General features: G+C 44.8%; 1 protein-coding gene and 1 long non-coding RNA gene across 4 annotated transcripts in view; one reads left to right on the top strand and one right to left on the bottom strand.

The window, feature by feature from the left end:
• Positions 1 to 3,007, bottom strand: part of GRTP1 (growth hormone regulated TBC protein 1) — a 41,946-nt gene extending 38,939 nt beyond the window's left edge. The window contains exons 1-2 of one of the 3 annotated variants that reach the window (XM_075136949.1): positions 2,754 to 3,007; positions 716 to 867 (exon numbers count right to left, since the gene is read on the bottom strand). In XM_075136949.1, the coding sequence (XP_074993050.1) occupies positions 716 to 867; positions 2,754 to 2,791 (190 nt within the window). In that variant the 5' untranslated portion in view covers positions 2,792 to 3,007. Of the gene's footprint in view, positions 1 to 715; positions 868 to 2,291; positions 2,449 to 2,753 lie in introns of those variants that run through there. The other 2 variants (XM_075136967.1, XM_075136959.1) reach the window with 2 other exon arrangements.
• Positions 3,008 to 9,685: 6,678 nt separating this feature from the next.
• On the top strand, positions 9,686 to 19,682 carry LOC142075469 (uncharacterized). The gene is made up of 3 exons (XR_012670890.1): positions 9,686 to 10,578; positions 18,124 to 18,270; positions 18,420 to 19,682. It is a non-coding gene; the product is annotated as an uncharacterized LOC142075469 (long non-coding RNA).
• Positions 19,683 to 19,888: the final 206 nt, after the last annotated feature.

Below are 19,888 nucleotides of genomic sequence, written 5' to 3'. Positions count from 1 at the left end.
AGTGGGAGGAAAACCCCCCACCCTTTAGTTTCACAGGATTCCCTGCCACCTTCTGATTCCCTCCATTTATTTCCCCCTGTCACTCTTGCAAGACAAAACATTACTAGAGGTTTTCTTGCTTTTTGAAGCAGCCATTAACAGTTCCATCAGCATTTTATCCAATGTTGCATTAGCTCCTGCATTAATTTTGCTTTCTTCACTTCGTAAGGCATTTAGCATCAGTTCTTAGCAAACACCTTTTTAGCTGTGAGGTGAACATCATTTTACAAAAGGAGGATAAGGAGAGCTAGAAAATCTCAGCAATCTAAAAAACTGTCAGAGTCAACAACTGAAAGCCCTAACATCCTGATCCCCAACGTTCAAGACAGTGTCTTCTACATAATCTCATGTCTTTTTAAAGAGAGTACAGAGTGCAATACAACAAACAGCTGTAAAATGGCATCTTGAAGTGCCAGTGGCCATAATCTCTAGGTTACGGATGTAATAAGATATCTAGCGTATGCCAAAGAAGGATTACTCCTTTGCAAGCTTTAAATCAAATCAATGTTCCCCCTAACAGCAGCATACTTGCTTACGTATTATTACTGTTCATACTACTGTTTTTCATTTGAAGACAAAAATAGTATTTAACATTCAAAAATGCAAACCCACTTAATACAATTTATATTGGTTCCAACATAATGCACTTTTACGTATAAATAGACATACAGCTCACCTTTCAAACTCTTCTGTATACTGTTATTCCCCTTCAGGAGCTTGGACCATTTTATTGCTCTTCTAGTGAGTACCACTAGATATCTGGAAAAGAATGCTTCATAGGACGCATAATCAAAGTCTTCTGGCCTTTCAAACCCATACGGATCAACCCTACAAAATAAAAAAGAATTCCTGTACAAATGTTCCTACATACCTACAGCTAAAAAAATACATGCAGGTATGCTTTAAATAACTTCCAGTTGGTATTTCTAAAAGCGGATCAGAACTCCCTCCTCCCAACAAAAACCTACTTTACACAAACTGTTACACTCCATTTAGTATATCAAAGCTGTTCAAGTAAGTGAATTTAAACATGCACTGTTCAGTCAATTTTACAGATTTCACTACTTTTAGAAGTAAGTTTTTAGAGCAAAGGATCTGTTGTGTGCAAAATTGACCCAAATTATGACCACGCAGAAGTCTGGGAGGTATTTTTGTCTGTAATACAAACAGTTGAAAAGTATGAAGGTATAGCACAACAGCTCAAATATGGCCTGAACTCACTTTCCACACAGTTCTGCACAGAAAAACGACAACAAAAAGAACAAGTTACAAAGATTACTTTTAGAAGGGCTTATTTCTGAAATTATCTTCATGAAAGCATTCGGTTTGGGAAAAAAAACACAAATCCTTGTGTCAACCATCTTCATACGTAGTATCAAAAATGCTTATTTTATTATCTTTAACAATTTTTCAATGCTACATCACATTATCTCAGGCAGCACGGCACTGATGGAGTTTCAGAACTGCAAGTCTGATTCTGTTCTAGCTTGATATATCAAGTCACCTTGCTAAACTAGACTTATGGCAACTTCCCAGGACGCTTCATACCTGCTGATTATCAGTCAAATACACTCATAGGCTTTGTAGAAGTTAAACAGTCAGAGGGGTCTGTCCACGCAGAAAAGTTTGCAAGACAGACATCAAGGCTTAACTTCTAAAAACACTGCCCATTTCATTCATGGAGAAGGAGTTTGCCCATGGAGCGGCACCGGCACAGCCTTGGGTAAACTCCAGCTCACAGGATCGTCACGGGTAGTAAAGCATGAATCAGAAGAGGAACATTTTAATATTCAGACCTCAAATTGGTATTACCTAATCCGCAGTCAGAAGAGTCACCTTTTTATTCATGTACTCCTCAAATCTGACACAAAAGCCACAGGTGTAAAAGACACCGAAACCCCCGAAGACACAGAATGTGAGAACGCTCAAAAAATCCTAACACCTCCACGAAAACACATCTCATATTTATGTCTGCGACTGTCCAGGCAGCACGCACAGATTAATTTCATGCTCAACTCCATTCCTGAGGTAGAAAGGGAAAATAAAGAGTCAGGAAGCACGGTTTTAAGGAAGTTACCTTCCCTAACCTGCCTCCAGGCAGTGAAGGTTACCCATTACTCCTCGGTGCCCTTAGGTTAACAGCCGCATCGTTTCCCGGTCTGTGCCGGGGCTCTCCCCCCGGGAGGAGGCCTCTCTCCTCGGAGCCCCCTCAGCCATTTTCCCGCCGGCCTCCTGCCGCTCCCGGCCGTTACCTGCCGCCGCCCCCTCATAACCCCAAGCGTTCTGGGAAGGAACGTTTCGCTCTCCCCGGGTTAACCGGCTCCAAATTCACCCTCCAGCACGGCTCCTCTCTGGCCCAGCCCTTCGCGCTTCTCGGCAAGATACCAGCAGGGGCAAAGGCTATTGTAAGGGACTACCGAAAACACCCAAACTCCCTGCAAGGCGCTGCGAGTCACCGCTCCTGCTCCCGCTCCCTCCCTCCCTCAGAGCGCTGCAGATTCACAGGAAAGTGGTAAAAGCGGTATTTTTAAACGTGACCCTCCCCGCCCCGGGAGAGCCCAGGTGGGAGCGGGTAGGGAGCCGCTGTCGGTCCCGGCAGGGGGGCGGGCACGCCGGACCCTCCGGGAGTCGCTGCCAGGCGCCCGCCTCGGAGCCGGCGCCCGCCACACGGGGCCGGGGCGGGGGAAGCGAAGAGCCGCCACCAGTAGCCCTACCTGTACGCCCAGTCCCGCCCGTCCTCTCGTCTCTCCATCGGCCGTCCGCGCTCGGCCTCCCCCCGGCGGGGAGCGCGGCGCCTCGGCCGCGGGGTGGGCTCTCCTCAGGCCGAGCAGCGCCGCGGCCCCATACGGAGCGGCTCCCAAGTTCAACTCTCCTGCCGCCCTCCGAGGGGCGGGGGCGGCCGCCGGGTCCCGCCTCCCATGCCAGGGGCCGGGCGCCGGGCAGGACAGCTCCGCGCCCGCGGGGCCGGGCGGTGGCGAGGCGGTCTTTCCGCCCCCCCGCCGCGGCTCCGCCTAACCTGTGCGGGCCCCGGGCGGGGGGCGCCCGGCGGGCCCGGGCACCTCGGCGGCAAGCAGTTGTTGATCTCGTCTGATACTGCTTTAGATTTTTGTATTTCACGTTTCTGTCGCATCTTGGAAAAAATTGAAATATTTGAGTGCGAGGGACATGTCTCACTAACTCAGGGCGAGAGTGGCTTCGGGTATGGCCCTTCAAACCAAAGGAATTTCCCCCGTAACCGACGAGAGGAGGTGGTTGTGTTAGTATTCAAGTTCACTTGGCTGGCTTGGGCTTTTTTCCCCCAAATCCTCGCACTCTTCCATTTAATTTCCCCAAATAATTCATTAAAGTCAATGCTTTGTTACATTTAAATATTACCAACTTTAGCTTCTGCTGACTTAGTTTCCACCATAAACTAACAATCATCTAAATATGATTTAAGTAATAAATGGCAGGTTGTCAAAAACGTGGAGTAATAATACCCAAAATAATACCCAAAAAGGCTTCCCCATTTCCAGAACCTGCCTCTAAAATTAGCACATGGCTCTTCATCTTTGGAGGTGTCAAACAAACCCCAAAACCCACACGGACTCTGCCCTACCTGACTGCCAGCAGCCTGATTTGTAACACATGGCATAACAGAAGGGAGAGAGCGAAATGATATCCCTGCTTGTCCTTTTTGAATCTAGTTCTGACTTTGCACCCAGCAAAGTGCTTGGAAAATTACAGCTACTGCTGGAGAAACATTATCTCGTTCAGCCAGCGAGTAAGGGTTGCTGAAGGCAACAGATGGGATTTCACAAGGGAGATCAACCGTTGTTCCCTCCCAGCGCGCTCCTCGAGAAAGCTACCTCCTCTCTGTAGGATCAAAGGCAATCACCCACACAGAAATGTGGAAGTAGTTTGGCTCCAATGGAAGGGAAAAAATACAGAGATTTGTACTTTGTTTAACTGCCATCACAGGATTGTAAAAGTTTGTGATTGTTCAGCAAAACATATTTTTTGAGGGGGGGGGGTGAAATTCTGTGCTTCAGGAGGCGTAGGGCTTCTCCTGCAGGAGGGTGGTCCTGCTCAAATTACTGTGCGGCGTCACGAATGCGCTCGGGTACTGGCAGGACTGGAACCTGATTACAAACCAGCCCGGGGAGAGCCGGCGGGTGCCTGTGCCAAGCCTGTGCTTTGACATCCCGCCAGCGTTGCCTTGGCGGAGCGTAGGCAGAGGCACGCTCAGCAAACAGCTCTGCCCCAGTGACTTGGTCAAAGTTGCATAGAAAATCCTTGGCAGAGCTGTGAATAGAAGGAGGCGATGCTGTCCCACAGAAGAGAAGAAGGAAGCCTCACTTAAGCAGAATACCCCCTTCTCCCCCAAATCCTGAAGCCGCAGGCTTGTTTGGTGACAGGGTTATACTTCACCTGATAAGGTCAGGCTCTTTGGTGCGTGTTCCTTTTAAAATGGATCCGTCAAAAGTTCCCTGCGAACAACAGATTGTTTCTGTGATTAATTAAGGGTACATCTGCAGTACATCAAGGGTAGCCTTGTGTGTACCACGGTGCATTTTTACTGTCAGCAAGCCTTGAATGTTATATACAGTTTCTGTTGCTCTAATACAAGCATAATAACTTTGTGGTTCACTCAGATTTATGTCTGTTTCACACAAAGGCTTCTATTAAGAAACTTAATGTAACTCCTGTTAAGGAAGCTACTTAAAATGTTAATCGATTAATAAAAATAATTTGTAAATTTCAGTGCTAATTTGTAACAATAATTGCATCCCCATATTGTGGTTGATAATATGAACCAGCCTACTGTCTGGCAATAGATAATACCTTGGTTGTCCTTCACAGGGTATCAATACTGCTCTCTTCTGGGCAGATTATATCATGCTGCTTTTAAAGGCATTCAAAGAAACTAATGCATAAACCCTCGAATCTGAAAAATGGATGTGCTTGGTGTTGTGATCAGTGGAAAAGGATACTGTTTACTTTTGATGCTTTACTTCTGAAGGAGTCTGTGGCAGTGGCAGTGTGTAGGAGGGCAGACTTCGGTGACATGCAGACTGGTGAAGCTCACAGCCTTCCTACCTACCACCTGCACAGAGGAAATGTACCTTATGTAACTTTCTTTTTCCCTTTTGCGTCTCAACCTTATCCCTGAAGTTTTTACATTATGATGTACGTGTTTGGTAGAAATTCCCATCCCACTGCTGCCAGAGTAAGTCCTTAAAATAGTGACTTCCCTTTAAGGGTAGGCATTTAGATGTGTTCCCTGCAAAGGCAGATGAAGACAGCAGACAAGTGCCTCACAGGCTGAGGCGTTCAAAGCTCTGCTTGTCTTATACCCTGTATTTTACTGAGGAAGCCTTCCCTACTTGTATTTGCAGAGCTGTTACTGTTAAATAACAATACCAGCAAAATTTTCAGCATTATCAGGAATTAGTCTGGGGTGCCTTTACGCTTCGCAGAGCTGTGAAATGTGCACTACGCCACATGTGCTTGGTGTATCAACAGCGCTGAAACGTGGTCCAGTTCCTCACATACCACCCCCAAGCCTGTTGTTACTTTTAGGCCAGAAGGGCCTCCTTCCTGGGGAAGGAGCATCAGGAGAAAGCCTTTGATAATGTTTGTGCCCGAAAGTATTTCCTTGGCTGCCTGTGGGGGTCATAAGGATTCTTTATCCATCTGAGAATAGAAGAAGTATCTTTATTGTTTTGTGTATCACAAATGTGGCAGTTTTCTTGCCTGAGGTTCTTTTCACTGGCTGCAACGAGGTCAGTGAAAAGAAACTGTTAGGGGAAAACAAAGTGCAATACGACCAAGAAAGGGATAAGGTGTGTGTGGATATAGAAGGTGTATGTGTATATAGCATGCCTACTATTTTTAAGATAGCACGGGTGAGTCTGTTTGTTGAGAAACACCTGTGAGAAACACCATTCCCAGCAAAGCTAGCAGCTCTGCTTTTCCAGATCCAGACAATAAGTTTAACTGCTCACAAAACAGTTAATAGCTCCTGTTTAACAAATGTGCATGCAGCAGCATTGGAAAAGAGATAAAAATACAATTCTTGCTAGTGACTGGGTGTTGTAATATCCCAAGTAAGCAATGAAATTCCCACAGCATACGTGGCTTCCCTAGCTTGTGTGGTTTGTCATACAGCCACTCATCTTTGTGTCTGTATTTAGTAAACCACTGCACGCAAGTGTACCCTGCTTTCTTGGAGCTCTACTCTGCATCCATTTGGCTTGAGCTACTTCCCCATGAACAGAAAAAAATCTGCTACTCCATACTTGGGGAGGACTGTTTAGATTAAGCAGATTTGGCAGTATAGAAATATCCAGTAAGAAGTAAACACACACACACATATATATATATAAAAAAATGACTGCAAGTGTATATTCTAACCTGGGCACAATGTGCTCCAGGACTAGACAACGCATCCAGCTAACGAGGTGAAGGAGTGCCACCATCACATCTAGATGCCTTTAATTCCTGTTACAACCAGCTACCTACCAAGTTTAGTCAACCTTCAGCCTACATATGGATTGAGGCTCCTGATGGGTAATGAAATGCTGAACTTGCTCCATATTTTTGTCCCAGAAAATTGCGTCATGCTTACATAATTGTAGTCTGCGGGCCTGATTAAACCTGTTCACGTGAATGCTTCCAACAGCAGTCACTGAGCTTTAGAACAGACTGCATAGCAAGGACAGAAACATATTTAAAAAAATTAATTTCCTCTATTCCCTGAAGGCTTCACAGCTTCACGTCTATGAAGGTTACTAGCTGGTAGGACAAGTTACAAACCCACGTGTAGTCTGGGAAGTGCCAGTATTTTGATTACTCTCAGTATGACTGTGGCCCCAGGAGTCAAAGCATACTGATAGGAGCAACTATAAAAAGGAGCTCTAAAGCTTGCTGCATAGCACTGCAGCTGCCTGGAGAATCAACATTACCCATGGAAATCTCTGCAGAAAGGTTTTTGCACTCAGCTGCCATCCTCCAGCTGCGTCAGAAAAGAAGGCTCAAGGCTGTAAGTGACAATGCTGGAAACAGCAGGGAAAGAGAAATGATACAGTAGTGCCCTCGGTGTGAAAAACATGGCAAAATTATATGTCAGAAGTGATATGGAAAAAATATTCAAACATTATCAGCAGGAAGGGTTCCTAAGACAGGGACAAAGATGTCCTTAGAAAAAGGTCAGTAGCTATCACAGACCAGTAACCCGAAAGTGTGGAACTGAGTAAACCAAGAGAGAGGTTTATAGTCGCTAATTACTCGATGAATCTAGCTTAGGTCAGGCTGCAACTTTGTAAACGTGTTTATTATCTCAACTGACAACATGAATTATTTTCTAAATGGCTTTGTTTTGTTTTGTTTTTCTTTATCTACTTGAATGATCATGAGGGGTATACTGAAAGCACTTTAAATTCATGCTGATCACGTTTACTTTCCTGACAAGATCGGAGATTATTAACTCCTTCTTACTTCTCCCATCCTCTTTTTCTTTCTTGTCCTTATTCGTGAAGGTATCATGCCTAGCAAATCTGGCAGCTCCAAGATCTACTGATTAGGGACAGGGTTTAATTTGGATGTTCTCTGGCTGTCTACTATGGTTTTACATTTGGTCCTAGTTGGGAAACGTAAAGGCAAACCTTCTCCTGGCCTTCAGTTGCTTCTGCGTTAGGACTCCTGCAAGGACTCTCATTTCAATTGTCTCAAGCCATGTCCTATTCCATAAGGAGCAGGCAGTTATCATTACAGGTATTTAAATACAATCATTGCATGTAAATACATAGTGTTAGCTGTGAATAACATTATCTATTTCACTTAATTGCCTCTATGCAGTTAAGAGTTTCTCTAAAAAGAAAAGGTATAGCTATCCATTCAGGAAGAGACATCCATTCCTTACATGGAATAAGGCAGGAGTTTTCCAGGAGCACAGATAATCTTCAACTTCTGTAATTAAATGCTATTTCATAATGCATAGGTACAAGAGCACTGAGTTTAGGTCAGATCAGCAAATTCCCTTTCTTTAAGTTCCCAGCTTTGGAGCATTGAACTCCCCAAAGTTAACGTGCTCCCAAGGAGGTTGTTCTTCACTGTAGTTTTCTGCATGTTTATTCCTTAGACATTTTTCAAACCCATAGGCTGAAAGAAAAATATGAAGGTTTGTGAAAACCCAAACTTCAGTTTGACAGCAAGAATGGCTGAAGCTTCTCTGAACTGCAGGGTTACAGCAACAACCATCTGTACAGATATGCCTCAGTATTTACATGTAATCAAGGTGTTGGCTGAAGTATCATGTTATTTTTAGATTCCTTTGAAAGGTAAGAAAATTTGATTGTAACATCTAGGATCAAATTACGACTTCTTCTGGCTTACTTTGTCAAGTTACAGATTATATCACATGACTAATTCTGGAGTAAAAATTCAGTTCTCATTTTGTGTTAATTTGCAGAGAAATGTCCCCCAAACACTAATGTTATTACTAGCTGGTACACTGTCAAAATTGAAATTATTTAATTTAAATTTCCTTTTTATATTTCAGGTATTTCTGACACTGCTCTTTCCTGTCTTAAAATAATCAAGTTTAGGAGGGATGTGTAGCACTGAAAACTATCAGCAACATTTTGGTACTTCCATGGTTTGCAGCATAAGTGGTTACAAAAATAATATGTTCTCAGCCAGCTGTTTGATTCTTTTTTCCATTGAAAGTGTAGCTCACATGTCAGCAATACACCAGATTTTTTTTTTGACTGAGAAATTTTATTTTAGCTATGTGTGAACTTACGAATATTACACAACTTAATTTGCTGTTATGATCCAATGAGCCATAGCAATCATTGCATATGACCATGCTGCACATTTGTATTGCTTCTGCAACAGATACCTTGTATTTCTGTATTTTCATATTTCTCAGCAACACATTTTTCAAGAATTTTCTTCTCACAAACTCTGATAGTATGTTTTTATAATAATTTCCTTTTACATGACATCTCATCACCACCAGTCCTCCATGAGCAACTGATAAACTTCTGAATACAACCAAGTAAACTTTATGATAATTATCTTTCCTGATCTATGCAAAGTCATTTTTTCACGATTGCAAAAGTGCAAGCGTCTTCTTATTAGGTGTTGATGGAAAAGTGTTGATAGAAAAATGACCATAGTCCTAATCTGTATGTCAATGCAAATCAACCCACCAAAATACATAATTAATACTTAGAATTGACATTAGATCGTTACAGCTTTGCTTGCTGCGGATGTGCTTTGTGGGGCCCTGATGCTCTCCCCTACTCTGTTACAATTTAGCCCATGATATTTACATGTGATTAAACCATTTAGCATTCCAAAGAATGAGTCTATAAGGAATTCCAGCTGCAATTCTCTTAACTACGCTGTTCTGGAAATATGTCTCAGACATAGCTTTTTGCATTTCCATGGCAGCATAAATGCACTATATAAAATTTGCTGAGAATTACAGACTTTGAGTATTTAATGGTTCTTTATATGTGTGCAACAGGTTAGTTTTTCAGCAAAGAAAGCTCAGGTTGAATCTCATAGAAGTCATCGGGGGGAGGGGGCTGGGTGTTCATCATGCCTCTCTTAATCACTTTCAGTTCTTTGTTTCAGCCTGTCCCAGTCTCTGGGGTTCAAAGAGCCGTGGCAGTGCAGGACCAGAGAGCATGTGAATCGCTCAAGGAGAGGAGATGATTCTCCTCCAGTGTGAAAAACTCTCACTCAGGACTTCACCTAAGCAAAAAAAAGGTGAATTCTCTCTCCAGCTCCAGTGCCCAGCTCCGAAGCCCACACAAGGCTTGAAGCCCCGCAAGGCTCAACGTGGAGTTGCTGAGATGGGAGGAATGCCGCTGGGAAGCTCTAGCACTCCTAGTCAGAAATGTCCAGTCCCTGCCTGAAGGAACCATCTGGCTCTCGTGAAATATATCACACATGGCTGTTGTTTCTCTCACATGGCATTTCTTTGCTTGTGTTACCAAAAAATAGAGGCTGGGGGCTATATGTTAAAGCACGCCAAGTCTTAAATGTGAAGGTACAGCCACAATTTAACTTCATATTTGAGTAGCCAGGTAAAGCAAACACGAAGCAGCTGCAAGTAGAGAGAAAGCAAGTTCGCCTTCCATCCAGTAGAGAAAATGCTGGTGCATTGGATATTGTGCAGAACACTGTGGAGTATTTCCCCTGCACATCACGGGATCAAATACAGCTCACAGCAAAGTTGCCAGTTTAGCACCTATATGCAAGCTGAGAATCAAACGGTTAGATACCAGGAAGATGGACAACTGCCTGAGAACTTCCTCAGACCCTCACAGTGCTTCAGAAAAGAAAAAAAAAAAGTGTTTCCACAAAGGGGCTCTTGGAAGTCCTCTACTAGGGAGGACTCAGCCTTTGAAAGTGCACTATCAATATTTGACAAGCGTGACTGAGGAGCGGCTGAGGGAACTGGGACTGTTTAGCCTGGAGGAGAGGAGGCTGAGGGAAGACCTCATCGCGCTCTACAACTACCTGGAAGGGGGTTGTAGCCAGGTGGGTGTTGGTCTCTTCTCCCAAGTAACAAGCAATAGGACAAGAGGAAATGGCCTCAAGTTGCGCCAGGGGAGGTTTAGATTGGATATTAGGAAAAATTTCTTCACTGAAAGGGTTGTCAGGCCTTGGAACAGGCTGCCCAGGGAAGTGGTTGAGTCACCATCCCTGGAGGTATTTAAAAGACATGTGATGTGGCGCTTGGGGACTTGGTTTAGTGGTGGACTTGGCAGTGTTAGGTTTACAGTTGGACTCGATGATCTTAAGGGTCTTTTCCAATCTAAATGATTCTACAATTCTCTGATTCTATTCTACTCTGTGTAGAAGAACACTGGTGGCTCTTGATTGCAGTGGCTGGATTTCAGAGTACTGATGTGTGGTTACTATAAGGGGTGGTTAATCACAGTGTAGTTTTTCGTATGAAACAAATGCCAGATTAGCAAGGTGTTTTATTTCCCACAGCAATGGTAGTGTGTCCCTGGCAATACCAATCATATTCCCGAGGGAGAAAGCTAACACTGGTCCTTGCAGTCAAGCTTATGTGGTGATAATAAACTACTTAAAAACCCTTGGCAGCAACTGTGAGGTCCCCTCACAAAGGGGACACTTGTAATGAAACAAGAGATAGCTCTTATGGACTATTTTCTGGGAAGAAATAATGATTAGGTAACACCTACATAAGAATCAATGGCTGGTTGTAGCTTTGCAATGGTCTATTTTTCTGCTTGAGCACCCTTCATTATCCTTTGTAAATACATCCTCCTGTGCGTAACTGGCTTTTGCGACTTGCACTTCCCTGACCCGCAGAGCTATCTTCAGATGTTTGGGTCTGGACTGCATTTAACATTTCTCGCTAAATGCTTTTGAAAACCAGTGGAGTAACATCAAATAATATTTAAGAAATTTGTAGCAGATGATTGCAAAGAGCCAAGTTGCGAATGCTGAAATGTTGATAATAAGGACATGCGAGATGCATATCTTGCTGCTTCTGTTTTAGCACTTACCTTTAATTAAACTAAAAACCTATGCTGACCAAAGGCCTCTGGGATCTCCTCCCTGAATGTACGTACCTCAGTACAGTAATTGAGTTGATGGTCTGTACTATTAAAGATGGGTAAAAATAGTTTGGAAGAAGGTAAGGCAAAATGTGTCTTTGATGAGTGTGAGAAGGGATGAGGCAGGACACCACAGAGAATCACTGCATCAGAGTTTTTGCAGCTCTAATTTAAACACGGCTATTTTTAGAGGGCCCGTTGTACATACCAACAACACTAATGACTGCCAGCAGAGACAACCACGTTCCTACAGCCAGCGACAATGTGTGCAGCTCTCAGGATTTAGATAAAGCATGTTTTTACCAAGTAGGCGTTAAGTAATTAATTCTTTTTGTTTCCATCAAATTGAATTATGCTTCTCTTTTACCTCTCTTTCCCTTTGGGTTGCCATTTTTTAAAATAAAACTGTGTGGAACAAAGGACTGACTGACAAATTATGGCCTAAGAGGTATCCACAGGCAAAATTAGCCTGAGAGAAATGAGTGATGTGGAGCCAACCCAAGAGCAAGTGTGTGTGGAGTACAAGGGGAAGGGTGGCTCAGGGGGCATTAGGCTGGGCCAGTTCAACTGAGTACGAGATCTGACTGCCCAGAATGGGTGAGAAATTACAACTATTAACATTTAAATCTGATAGAGGAGGGTAAGAAGGTGTATCACAAAGATACCAGTCAGAGCACCGCTTCCCCGTGAGTATTCTCTACTAGAATATTCAAAGGCAGTCCTGGGTGGTGAGTTTCTGCTTTAAAGTATGGAGTGAAAGCGGTTTAATTACCTGAATTCTGATCAGTTACCTTTTACCTCTGTAGTTTTATAGCCTTTGGTTATCACAATTTAAGGGAGTGAATTTTTTGTAGAAAATGGCTTTTCTACAAAACTCTGGGTGTTTTTGTGTTATGGATGGTTACCTATTTTTTTTCCTATTGCCTTCTTTTATTGCTCTTCTGTGGTGCTTCTAACGTTTTGGGAAGCAAGGCAACCCCTACGGAGAAATTTGTCTCCCTCATTACTTAATCTTGAGAACAGCAGAGAGCAAGACTCTTGTAATCCCTAGCAGGGGACATGCAAACACATTCGCTGTATAAAACCACATTCGGCTGTCAGAGGGGCGTCCTGAGCTGGCCCAGAATTAGGGAGCTGTTGCAGGGCAATATTCCTTCTGCCTTTGCCAAGGGCGGCTTTCTTATCGCCATTTACTATTAGCAAGCTGTTCACTCACAGATCTACCCGCAGTGCCGAATGATAATATTCATATGTGATAAAGCAGCCTCGTTAAAAAAGCTTCCAACTAGCAGTGGTGGCTGGGGAATGCAAGTTGAATGGCAAGCGGTGGGGGGTCAGAGAGAGCACTTTGATCTATGCCTGCAGCAGAAAAACAGCCAAAGAAATCACTGTGCAGACGCTATCAGGGAATGTCAAAAGGGCCTTGAAGCAAATCGTGAAGGATTTGATCGTTGATCTCAGCAAAACACCCTCCAGACCTTCTGAAGTCTGGAAAATGGAAAGAAAGAGACAGATCCTACAAAGCGCAGGGGCTTTGGCTATGCAGAGCCACTTCGTTGTTGGTTTGTGCTCAGCGCAGCTACTGAGCCCGCTGCAGACACAACATGAAAACCCCTTGCCCTGAAGTGGCAGGACTTTGCAGAAGTGTCCAAAATGACTTGTGTGGGGTGGAGGGAGCCGGTGCTCTCGCTGGAGAGGGATTGCCAGCGGTGCAGTCTTCCTCTCAGGCCTGTACCACCACGTCATCTAAGTGACCGCAAACCCGGAGATTATTTTTGTCAGCAGTAATCTGGGGCAGCAGTCGAATGATTTCCATCCTGTAAGATATAAAAGGATGGTCTGTGCCAAGTGGTAATGGGGCTTTAAGACCCCAGTGCTCTGGTACTCCTAAGATCCTGTAACAACTTCACTCTCAGCTGAGCCTGGAAGCCCCGTGTGCATTGGGAAAGGCAGAGGTAATGGCATAGACAGTCTTGCAGCAATGCAAGGAGGTTTAGTCAGCCAAAAATGCTGCTTTTTTCAGCCAAAAAACTCTGTGCATGCAAAGTGAATGCCCCCAGGCTAGTGAAATATGCTAGTGAGGTATTGCCTCTGCTCCCCTTAGCTCTGCCCACATGGCCCACAAACTCTTGTGGGGTCAAAGACAAGCTATTAAGACCTAGAAATGAAGTAGAGTCTGTGGGTTGCTGGAGGGATGAGGTACTAAGTGCTGCTCTTTGCCAGCAACATGCTCTTCTGAGCATAAATCAAGAAGTTTTCCTCTTTATTACCCCTCAGCCTTTGCTGTGCATTTCTCCTTTCCTGGTACTGTAGGAAACCTCCGCCCTCTTCTGTGCTCCACAGCTGCTTGCCGGCTCAGCGAGCATCCCTGCAGCAGCACCGAAACAGCTCCAGTTACGGCCGCAGCCGTGCGGCGCTGGGTGTTGGGCGTGCAGAGGAAAAGCCATGGGCAAATACACTCACATATGTGTCCAGGCTCTTGCAAAACCCACCTGTTCCCCATGGGTGAGTGGGGGACAGTAGTGGCGGTGGCAGAGCAAGGGGAGGCTGGTGTTTACATGAGGGTTTGAATCAGTGCTGCGTTACAGCACACAGCTCATCTGGTCTTGCGGCTTGCAGAGACGAACAAGATGGCAGAGCTCAGCCCTGGTGCAAATATAACAGGCCTGGCTTGTTTGCAGTGCATTTATGGTCCGATAGCTGAGATAGCATCCTCCTGCAACGCTGGAAATGATGGAGGGGGTGCTGCTAGCAATTGCTTCGTAGCAATACTGGCAGCAGCGGCAGCTGCTTCTCCCTTGTGCTGCCCAGGGCTCCAAGGAGCAGAGGACCCTGTCGTCCCCCCCTCAGGGCTCCTCCTGCAGCTGGGGTGGTGGCAGAGGGAAGGTCCCAGGCTATCCAGGGAGGAGTGGGTACCGCACTGGAGAACAGGAGAGGTGGAAAAATCCCCCCCAAATGTTTTAGTTGTTTGGGCACCAAATTGTCACCAAATTTGAGATTTGCAGCCAGAATGCAGTATGTGTGTGCATTTGTGTAGCTGATCAAAATAGCGCATTGAAAATGTTTTTTTGAATGGCTGTGAGTGCTTTCTTTAACAAAATAACAGTGAAGCTTCAGAATGGCAAGATTACTTCGTTACTGAAAACTCTATTTGTTTTAGGGATTTTCCCAGGAATTAATGAGCAGCTGCATGTTGGAAAGACGTTCCTACTCATCCGGCTTTCAGGAGGGCTCAGAAATCTTTATTGAAAAATAAATGGGAAATTTGACTCACAGAGCAAGTTCTCTGTGTTTCTTGGAAACACATGATTCACATTCCAGCCTCATTTTGTAGCCCTTGGACAGGACAGAAATGTAAGGGGAAAGGTAGGAAAGTGGAAAGGAAGAGAGGGAAGCCAGAAATAGGAAATGCGTTTGTCACAGGATGAGCTTAGCGGAGTTTCCATGTGGGCAGTCAGGGAAAAACATGTATTCTTGTGTCTATTAAAAGTACTCTTTTCAATCTCGTATTTTTATTTTTGTGAAACATTAATTTTTTTACTTTTTTGAAATATTCATATTTTTACTTCTGTGAATTGGGGAAGGAGTCCAGGTGAGTTTAAAACACAGACATGGATTTTGAAAAACAGATATAGAAAACCAATTTTCCTAAAAGTATGTGATGATTCAGTGGGGCCCAGACTCAAAATTTTTGACCTCCTGCGGGAATTTGGCTCCTGGTGGTGCAGAGATCAGTAATGCTGCAAATCATTGCTTGAGTCCTAATCTTGGATCTTGCTGTGGAACCTTTGGTGTTGATCAGTCAATATGGGTATCTCTTAATTCATGTCAGTGTATTACTAAAGACCATAGGGGGGACGAGAAAATGATAGCACGGTCATCATATACCTTTACTTTGTCTCCTGGAAGAGCAATCTTAATGATTTTGTGCTGTGGACTGTGGCGGCTGCTGAAGTGGGTGGTGAAGTTCCCTATTTCCATTGCAAATAGTAATGTTTAATGTTCAGCCAAAGTACTGATATTACCACCTTCAGGGCAATATCCTCATGCCTAGTAAACAGCTGGTCATGCACACAGAATTAAGCATTATGGGAGAGGCATTAGGGAGGGTGAAGAGTTAACTCTTAGCTATCATCTTCACACGTATTTGTTTTTCAGATTCCCTTAAGGACAGGGCTTTTCCCCATCTCTAAATGGCAAACTCGCCATCTGCAGGCCAGCAAGACCACTAACAAGGACCGGGGAACAAAACAGCCCCACAAGCTGAGGGACACCTTGATTATGGTGGTCTTGGGATTTCCTCTTCTTTTATGCACCAGTTAGCAAAAGGCAATTGCCCTTTGGGTGTTAGCCCAGAGAAGTTTAGAGTATGTGCCTCTGGAGCTTAATCCTATCCCAGTGGATTGTTTAAAAAAAAGTAAAAAAGGTAGACTTGATATTCTTCTGCAGCAGGCTGCTTCTACCCTCACTAGCGGTCTCCTCATGCCTGGTTGGTGTCTCAGCTGCAAGGAGAGAGCAGCTGCAGGGCTCCTGCCCCCTTTGGCTTCCCAGCCCAGGCCTTAACACCCTCCCCCTGCTGCTAAAAATCAGCAACGTTTTCCCCATGAAACATGGTTTTGATTGGAAGATACTGTTTCTTAAGCATTTTTTTCCCCATGAGAACATGTTTTAATTTTGAAAGACACTAAAACACGGTGTTTCAGGAAGTTTGAGCTTTCTTTGTCAGGCTGGAGGAACATTATTGGAATGCATTTTTCCACTTGAAATAAATTTTAAGGAGAAAAGTTACCTCATTTCAGTGGCTCTCTTGTAGTGCTCATGAATCACAGTTGCATCCAATTAACAGTAAAAAGTCAAAACCAAAAGAAAATGTTTCATTTTTATAGTATTGTTTCCATTCAGCCCTTAAAAAAACAAACAAGAGGAAACTGAGGTACCCTCAGTTTCACCCCATTTTGAATAAAAGCTATCTCAAAGCTGCTGAAAGGAAAACATGCATAGTCCAGCTCCCCCAGCAACAGAAGGGTTTGTAAGCATCACAGAGGAATGAGAAAATCTGCAGCCCTGCCTTTGCCAGCCCTGTAAACCATGTCCTAAATACCATCATGCGGCACGCTAATGAGAAACAGCAGTGCCTTGTTACTCCTATGCCTCCTGCCCATAATCCACCACGCATTTGGCCCTGCTGGTTCTGGCAACTCTGGGTGAGATCCAAACCTGTCTGCTATGGCCTCCTCCGGTTCTTATCAGAAGTTTGGTAGTGGTATTCTCCCACTTGGAGCTTCTGCTGCGGAGGGAGCTGCTCTGCTGCCGTGGGGTTTCAAGGAAGGCAGCCACCACGCGAGAGGCTGCCCAGTGAACCTGTCAAAACTTCAGGGTCCTGTCACTGCTGGTTGACTTAATACACTCTTACAATCCTTCATGAGTCACGGGGCACTCAAAAAGGAATTTTAGCAATCTTCATGGAGGCTGTCATGATCTCATGGCCTTCAGAAGTGAAGCTGAACTGTTCCTCAGTCCCTAGGAAGTGGAAGCTTATCTCATTGTAGTTTAGCCCCTGAGATTGGCAAACAGCTGATTTTTCATTTAGACCTGGGTTTCTAAAGGAGAAAGCATAAAGAAAGACCTGATCTTGCATTTCTGTTTGCTTAGAGTTAGGTGCTAGTGGTGTACATTGGAGAGCAGCGGCCACTTACTTTAAAAATGTATTATTTTAAAAAGTCTGTGAACCAATTTTTTGATACAAAACTAAGCCTCAGTGTTAGCTTGTTTGAAAGGGAGCACCCAGAGGTTGCGCCTGTGCCACATTTCTGTGGCTTCCAGGTAAATTCTGAAAAAGAGGGGACTGAAGTTAATAGAAAATGATAAATGTAGTCGTCAGTCTGAGTTTTCACATTGCCTGAAAACTTCAGGTGAGCTCTTGGTGGCAGTCAGGTAGGTGGTAGATCTGCATACATACACTTGTTGCATACTGCCATGGCCCAAATAACTTATATATCACATATACAAAGAGGCACCAGGGTGAGGGGAAAAATCGTTCATTCCCATTCATTCCCATGCAGACGAAGAAGCAAGGCATAGAAGGAAGCTGATTCTTTTGACGTCAGAAAGACTTAGTGTATTAGGGGAGGGAAAAATCAAGACTTACCTGTATTTTCATTATATTTTCTTAGGAACAGCTTGTGCTTAGGTGCTTGCTTAGATGTGGTACTTGTACAAGTCTGTTTTTTCTAAGTCTTAGTGACATTCAGCTTCATACTCGCTCCTGCCAGGAATCGCGCTCCCACGCACTTTACATGCACCCTTTGTGCCTATTTCAAACATGGGTTTTAAGAGCCAGTGAAGAGAAATGCCAGAGGAACATCGGAAGATCCCAAGCAATTGCTGGCATTGGTTTGGGTAATGGCAGAGGAGTCACAACTCGACTAAATATAGAGCTGAAAAAGAGTTGCCTGATAACCCACATGCTTGCACGGGTTGTCTCCCACCGCAGCTCTGCTCACGCTCCACCACATTTCTCCCACTCGGTGCCCATCTCACCTACACACGTCCCCTGGAGAATTAACGCTGAAGGAGCTGAAGGGGAGGTGAAGATCAGCGGTGGTGATTTTGGAAAAGGAGTCAGACGCACAGGACAATGGTGAGTGTGAGTGGGCAGCCTCTGTCCTGGTTCCCCCGTGCCGCTTGTGTCCAGGCAGTGTGGTGGGTCCAGGTGGGTGCTTGCTGGACCCTGGCCACAGTTGGCACCCGAGCTCCCTGCTGCCTGCAAAGTGTGTCCTCTGTTTGCAGATAGGACCTGTGGTTGGATTAAGTGCTGATGATTGCACAGACAGTTTGTGATGAGGAAGAACAGAACTGAACTCAGCTTCCCAAAACATCTTCAGAGGGGGCAGAGTGAACCCTCAGCAAGATCCCTCTCTTCCCTTCACCAGCACTTGCAGGAGCAGAGGAAAGGCCCAGCTCGGGCAAGGGCCGGGGGTCTCCCCAGGGTTTGGTCCTCGCAGGCTAGCCCCGCGTTTGCCCGACTGCTCTGGCCAAGCAGCAGACAGAGCTGGAGTGCTTGCAGGTCTGTGTGTAACTATTTCCACATTCAAAGGTTCAGTTTTACTTGAGTGTTGTGTTCTGGGGGGACAGCATCCAGCAATCTCAACAGTAATGCTGTTTTACTTCAAGGTTATGATGTATGAAGGAGTAGCTGCCTTAGGCCTTTCTGCAGCTCTAAAGCTCTAATGTGGTCACCAGGATATTGGCTTCTCCTGCCAGCCTTGAATCACGGATAGCCAAATCTGATCCAGCCCTGCTGCGGCGCCAGGTTCGTTTCAGGTGTGCGTTTAATCACTCCCATCACGAAGCAAGATAGGAAGTCACATCAGGTCATGCAGCCCTGGCCAGCCACCCTCACTCTATGGGCAGCGTGGGAGGAGGAGGTTGATCCCACCAACCTGCTCCTTAGCCCGTCACTGCTCCTATTTCGGTGGCTGGAGTCACCTCTCTGGCAAGCAGCCTGCTCTTTGCCTGGGTCCGAGGAGCTGGTGGGGATAGGGCAGCCAGGAGCGAGCTGCAGAAAATGCAGCTTGTCGTGCTCTTTTCAAAGCCACGACATTTGCATAATTAATGCTCCATGTTTTGTACCTATTCCCAGCTGTCCCATGAAACTCAGCATGTGTCAGCTCTCTTGCGCGTAAGGAAAACAGTTTGCATACTGATGAGATACTTACAGGCGCTGTTTGTCTTTGTTTCTCTTTGTTTCTCATGCTCCTTCCTTGATAATGACAGAACATTACAAGATTGTTATTTTGTATGCTTTTATTATTTTCATCTTCTCGACACACAAGTAAGACTCAGTGGTACAAATAAGTAACCCACCTGAGGAGGAAAACAGTTTTATTAAGAAATCTGTGTGGTATGACAATGGTACAGACTTTCTTGTTACATGATGGGTATAATTTAAATGAGTTAATAAAGAAGATGTCTTTGGGGGATTTCTGTTCTGCAATAAGTTTCCCGGAGCCTGGAGATAGTTAGAGCTGAGATACACTTGGTGGGACCTTTTTGGGATGCTTGGATCACTGCTGCCCGCACTGTTCCCATTCTTCAGAAGAATGAAAGATCTCAGTAACCGGGGCTAGAAATCCAGAGCTGCCTTTGGGTAGTCCATTGTATTGGTACAAATCCCAAGGGACATAAGCACTTCACTCTGATGGTGTAACTCAGTTAAACACGGTCGTTTCTTGGTAAGGATGGACTGGCTCTGCAGT

This window comes from Calonectris borealis, chromosome 1 (genome assembly GCF_964195595.1).
Source record: "Calonectris borealis chromosome 1, bCalBor7.hap1.2, whole genome shotgun sequence".
Lineage (NCBI taxonomy): Eukaryota > Metazoa > Chordata > Aves > Procellariiformes > Procellariidae > Calonectris > Calonectris borealis.
The sequence above is the reverse complement of the archived record's forward strand: the minus strand, read 5'-3'. Positions and strand labels throughout refer to the sequence as shown.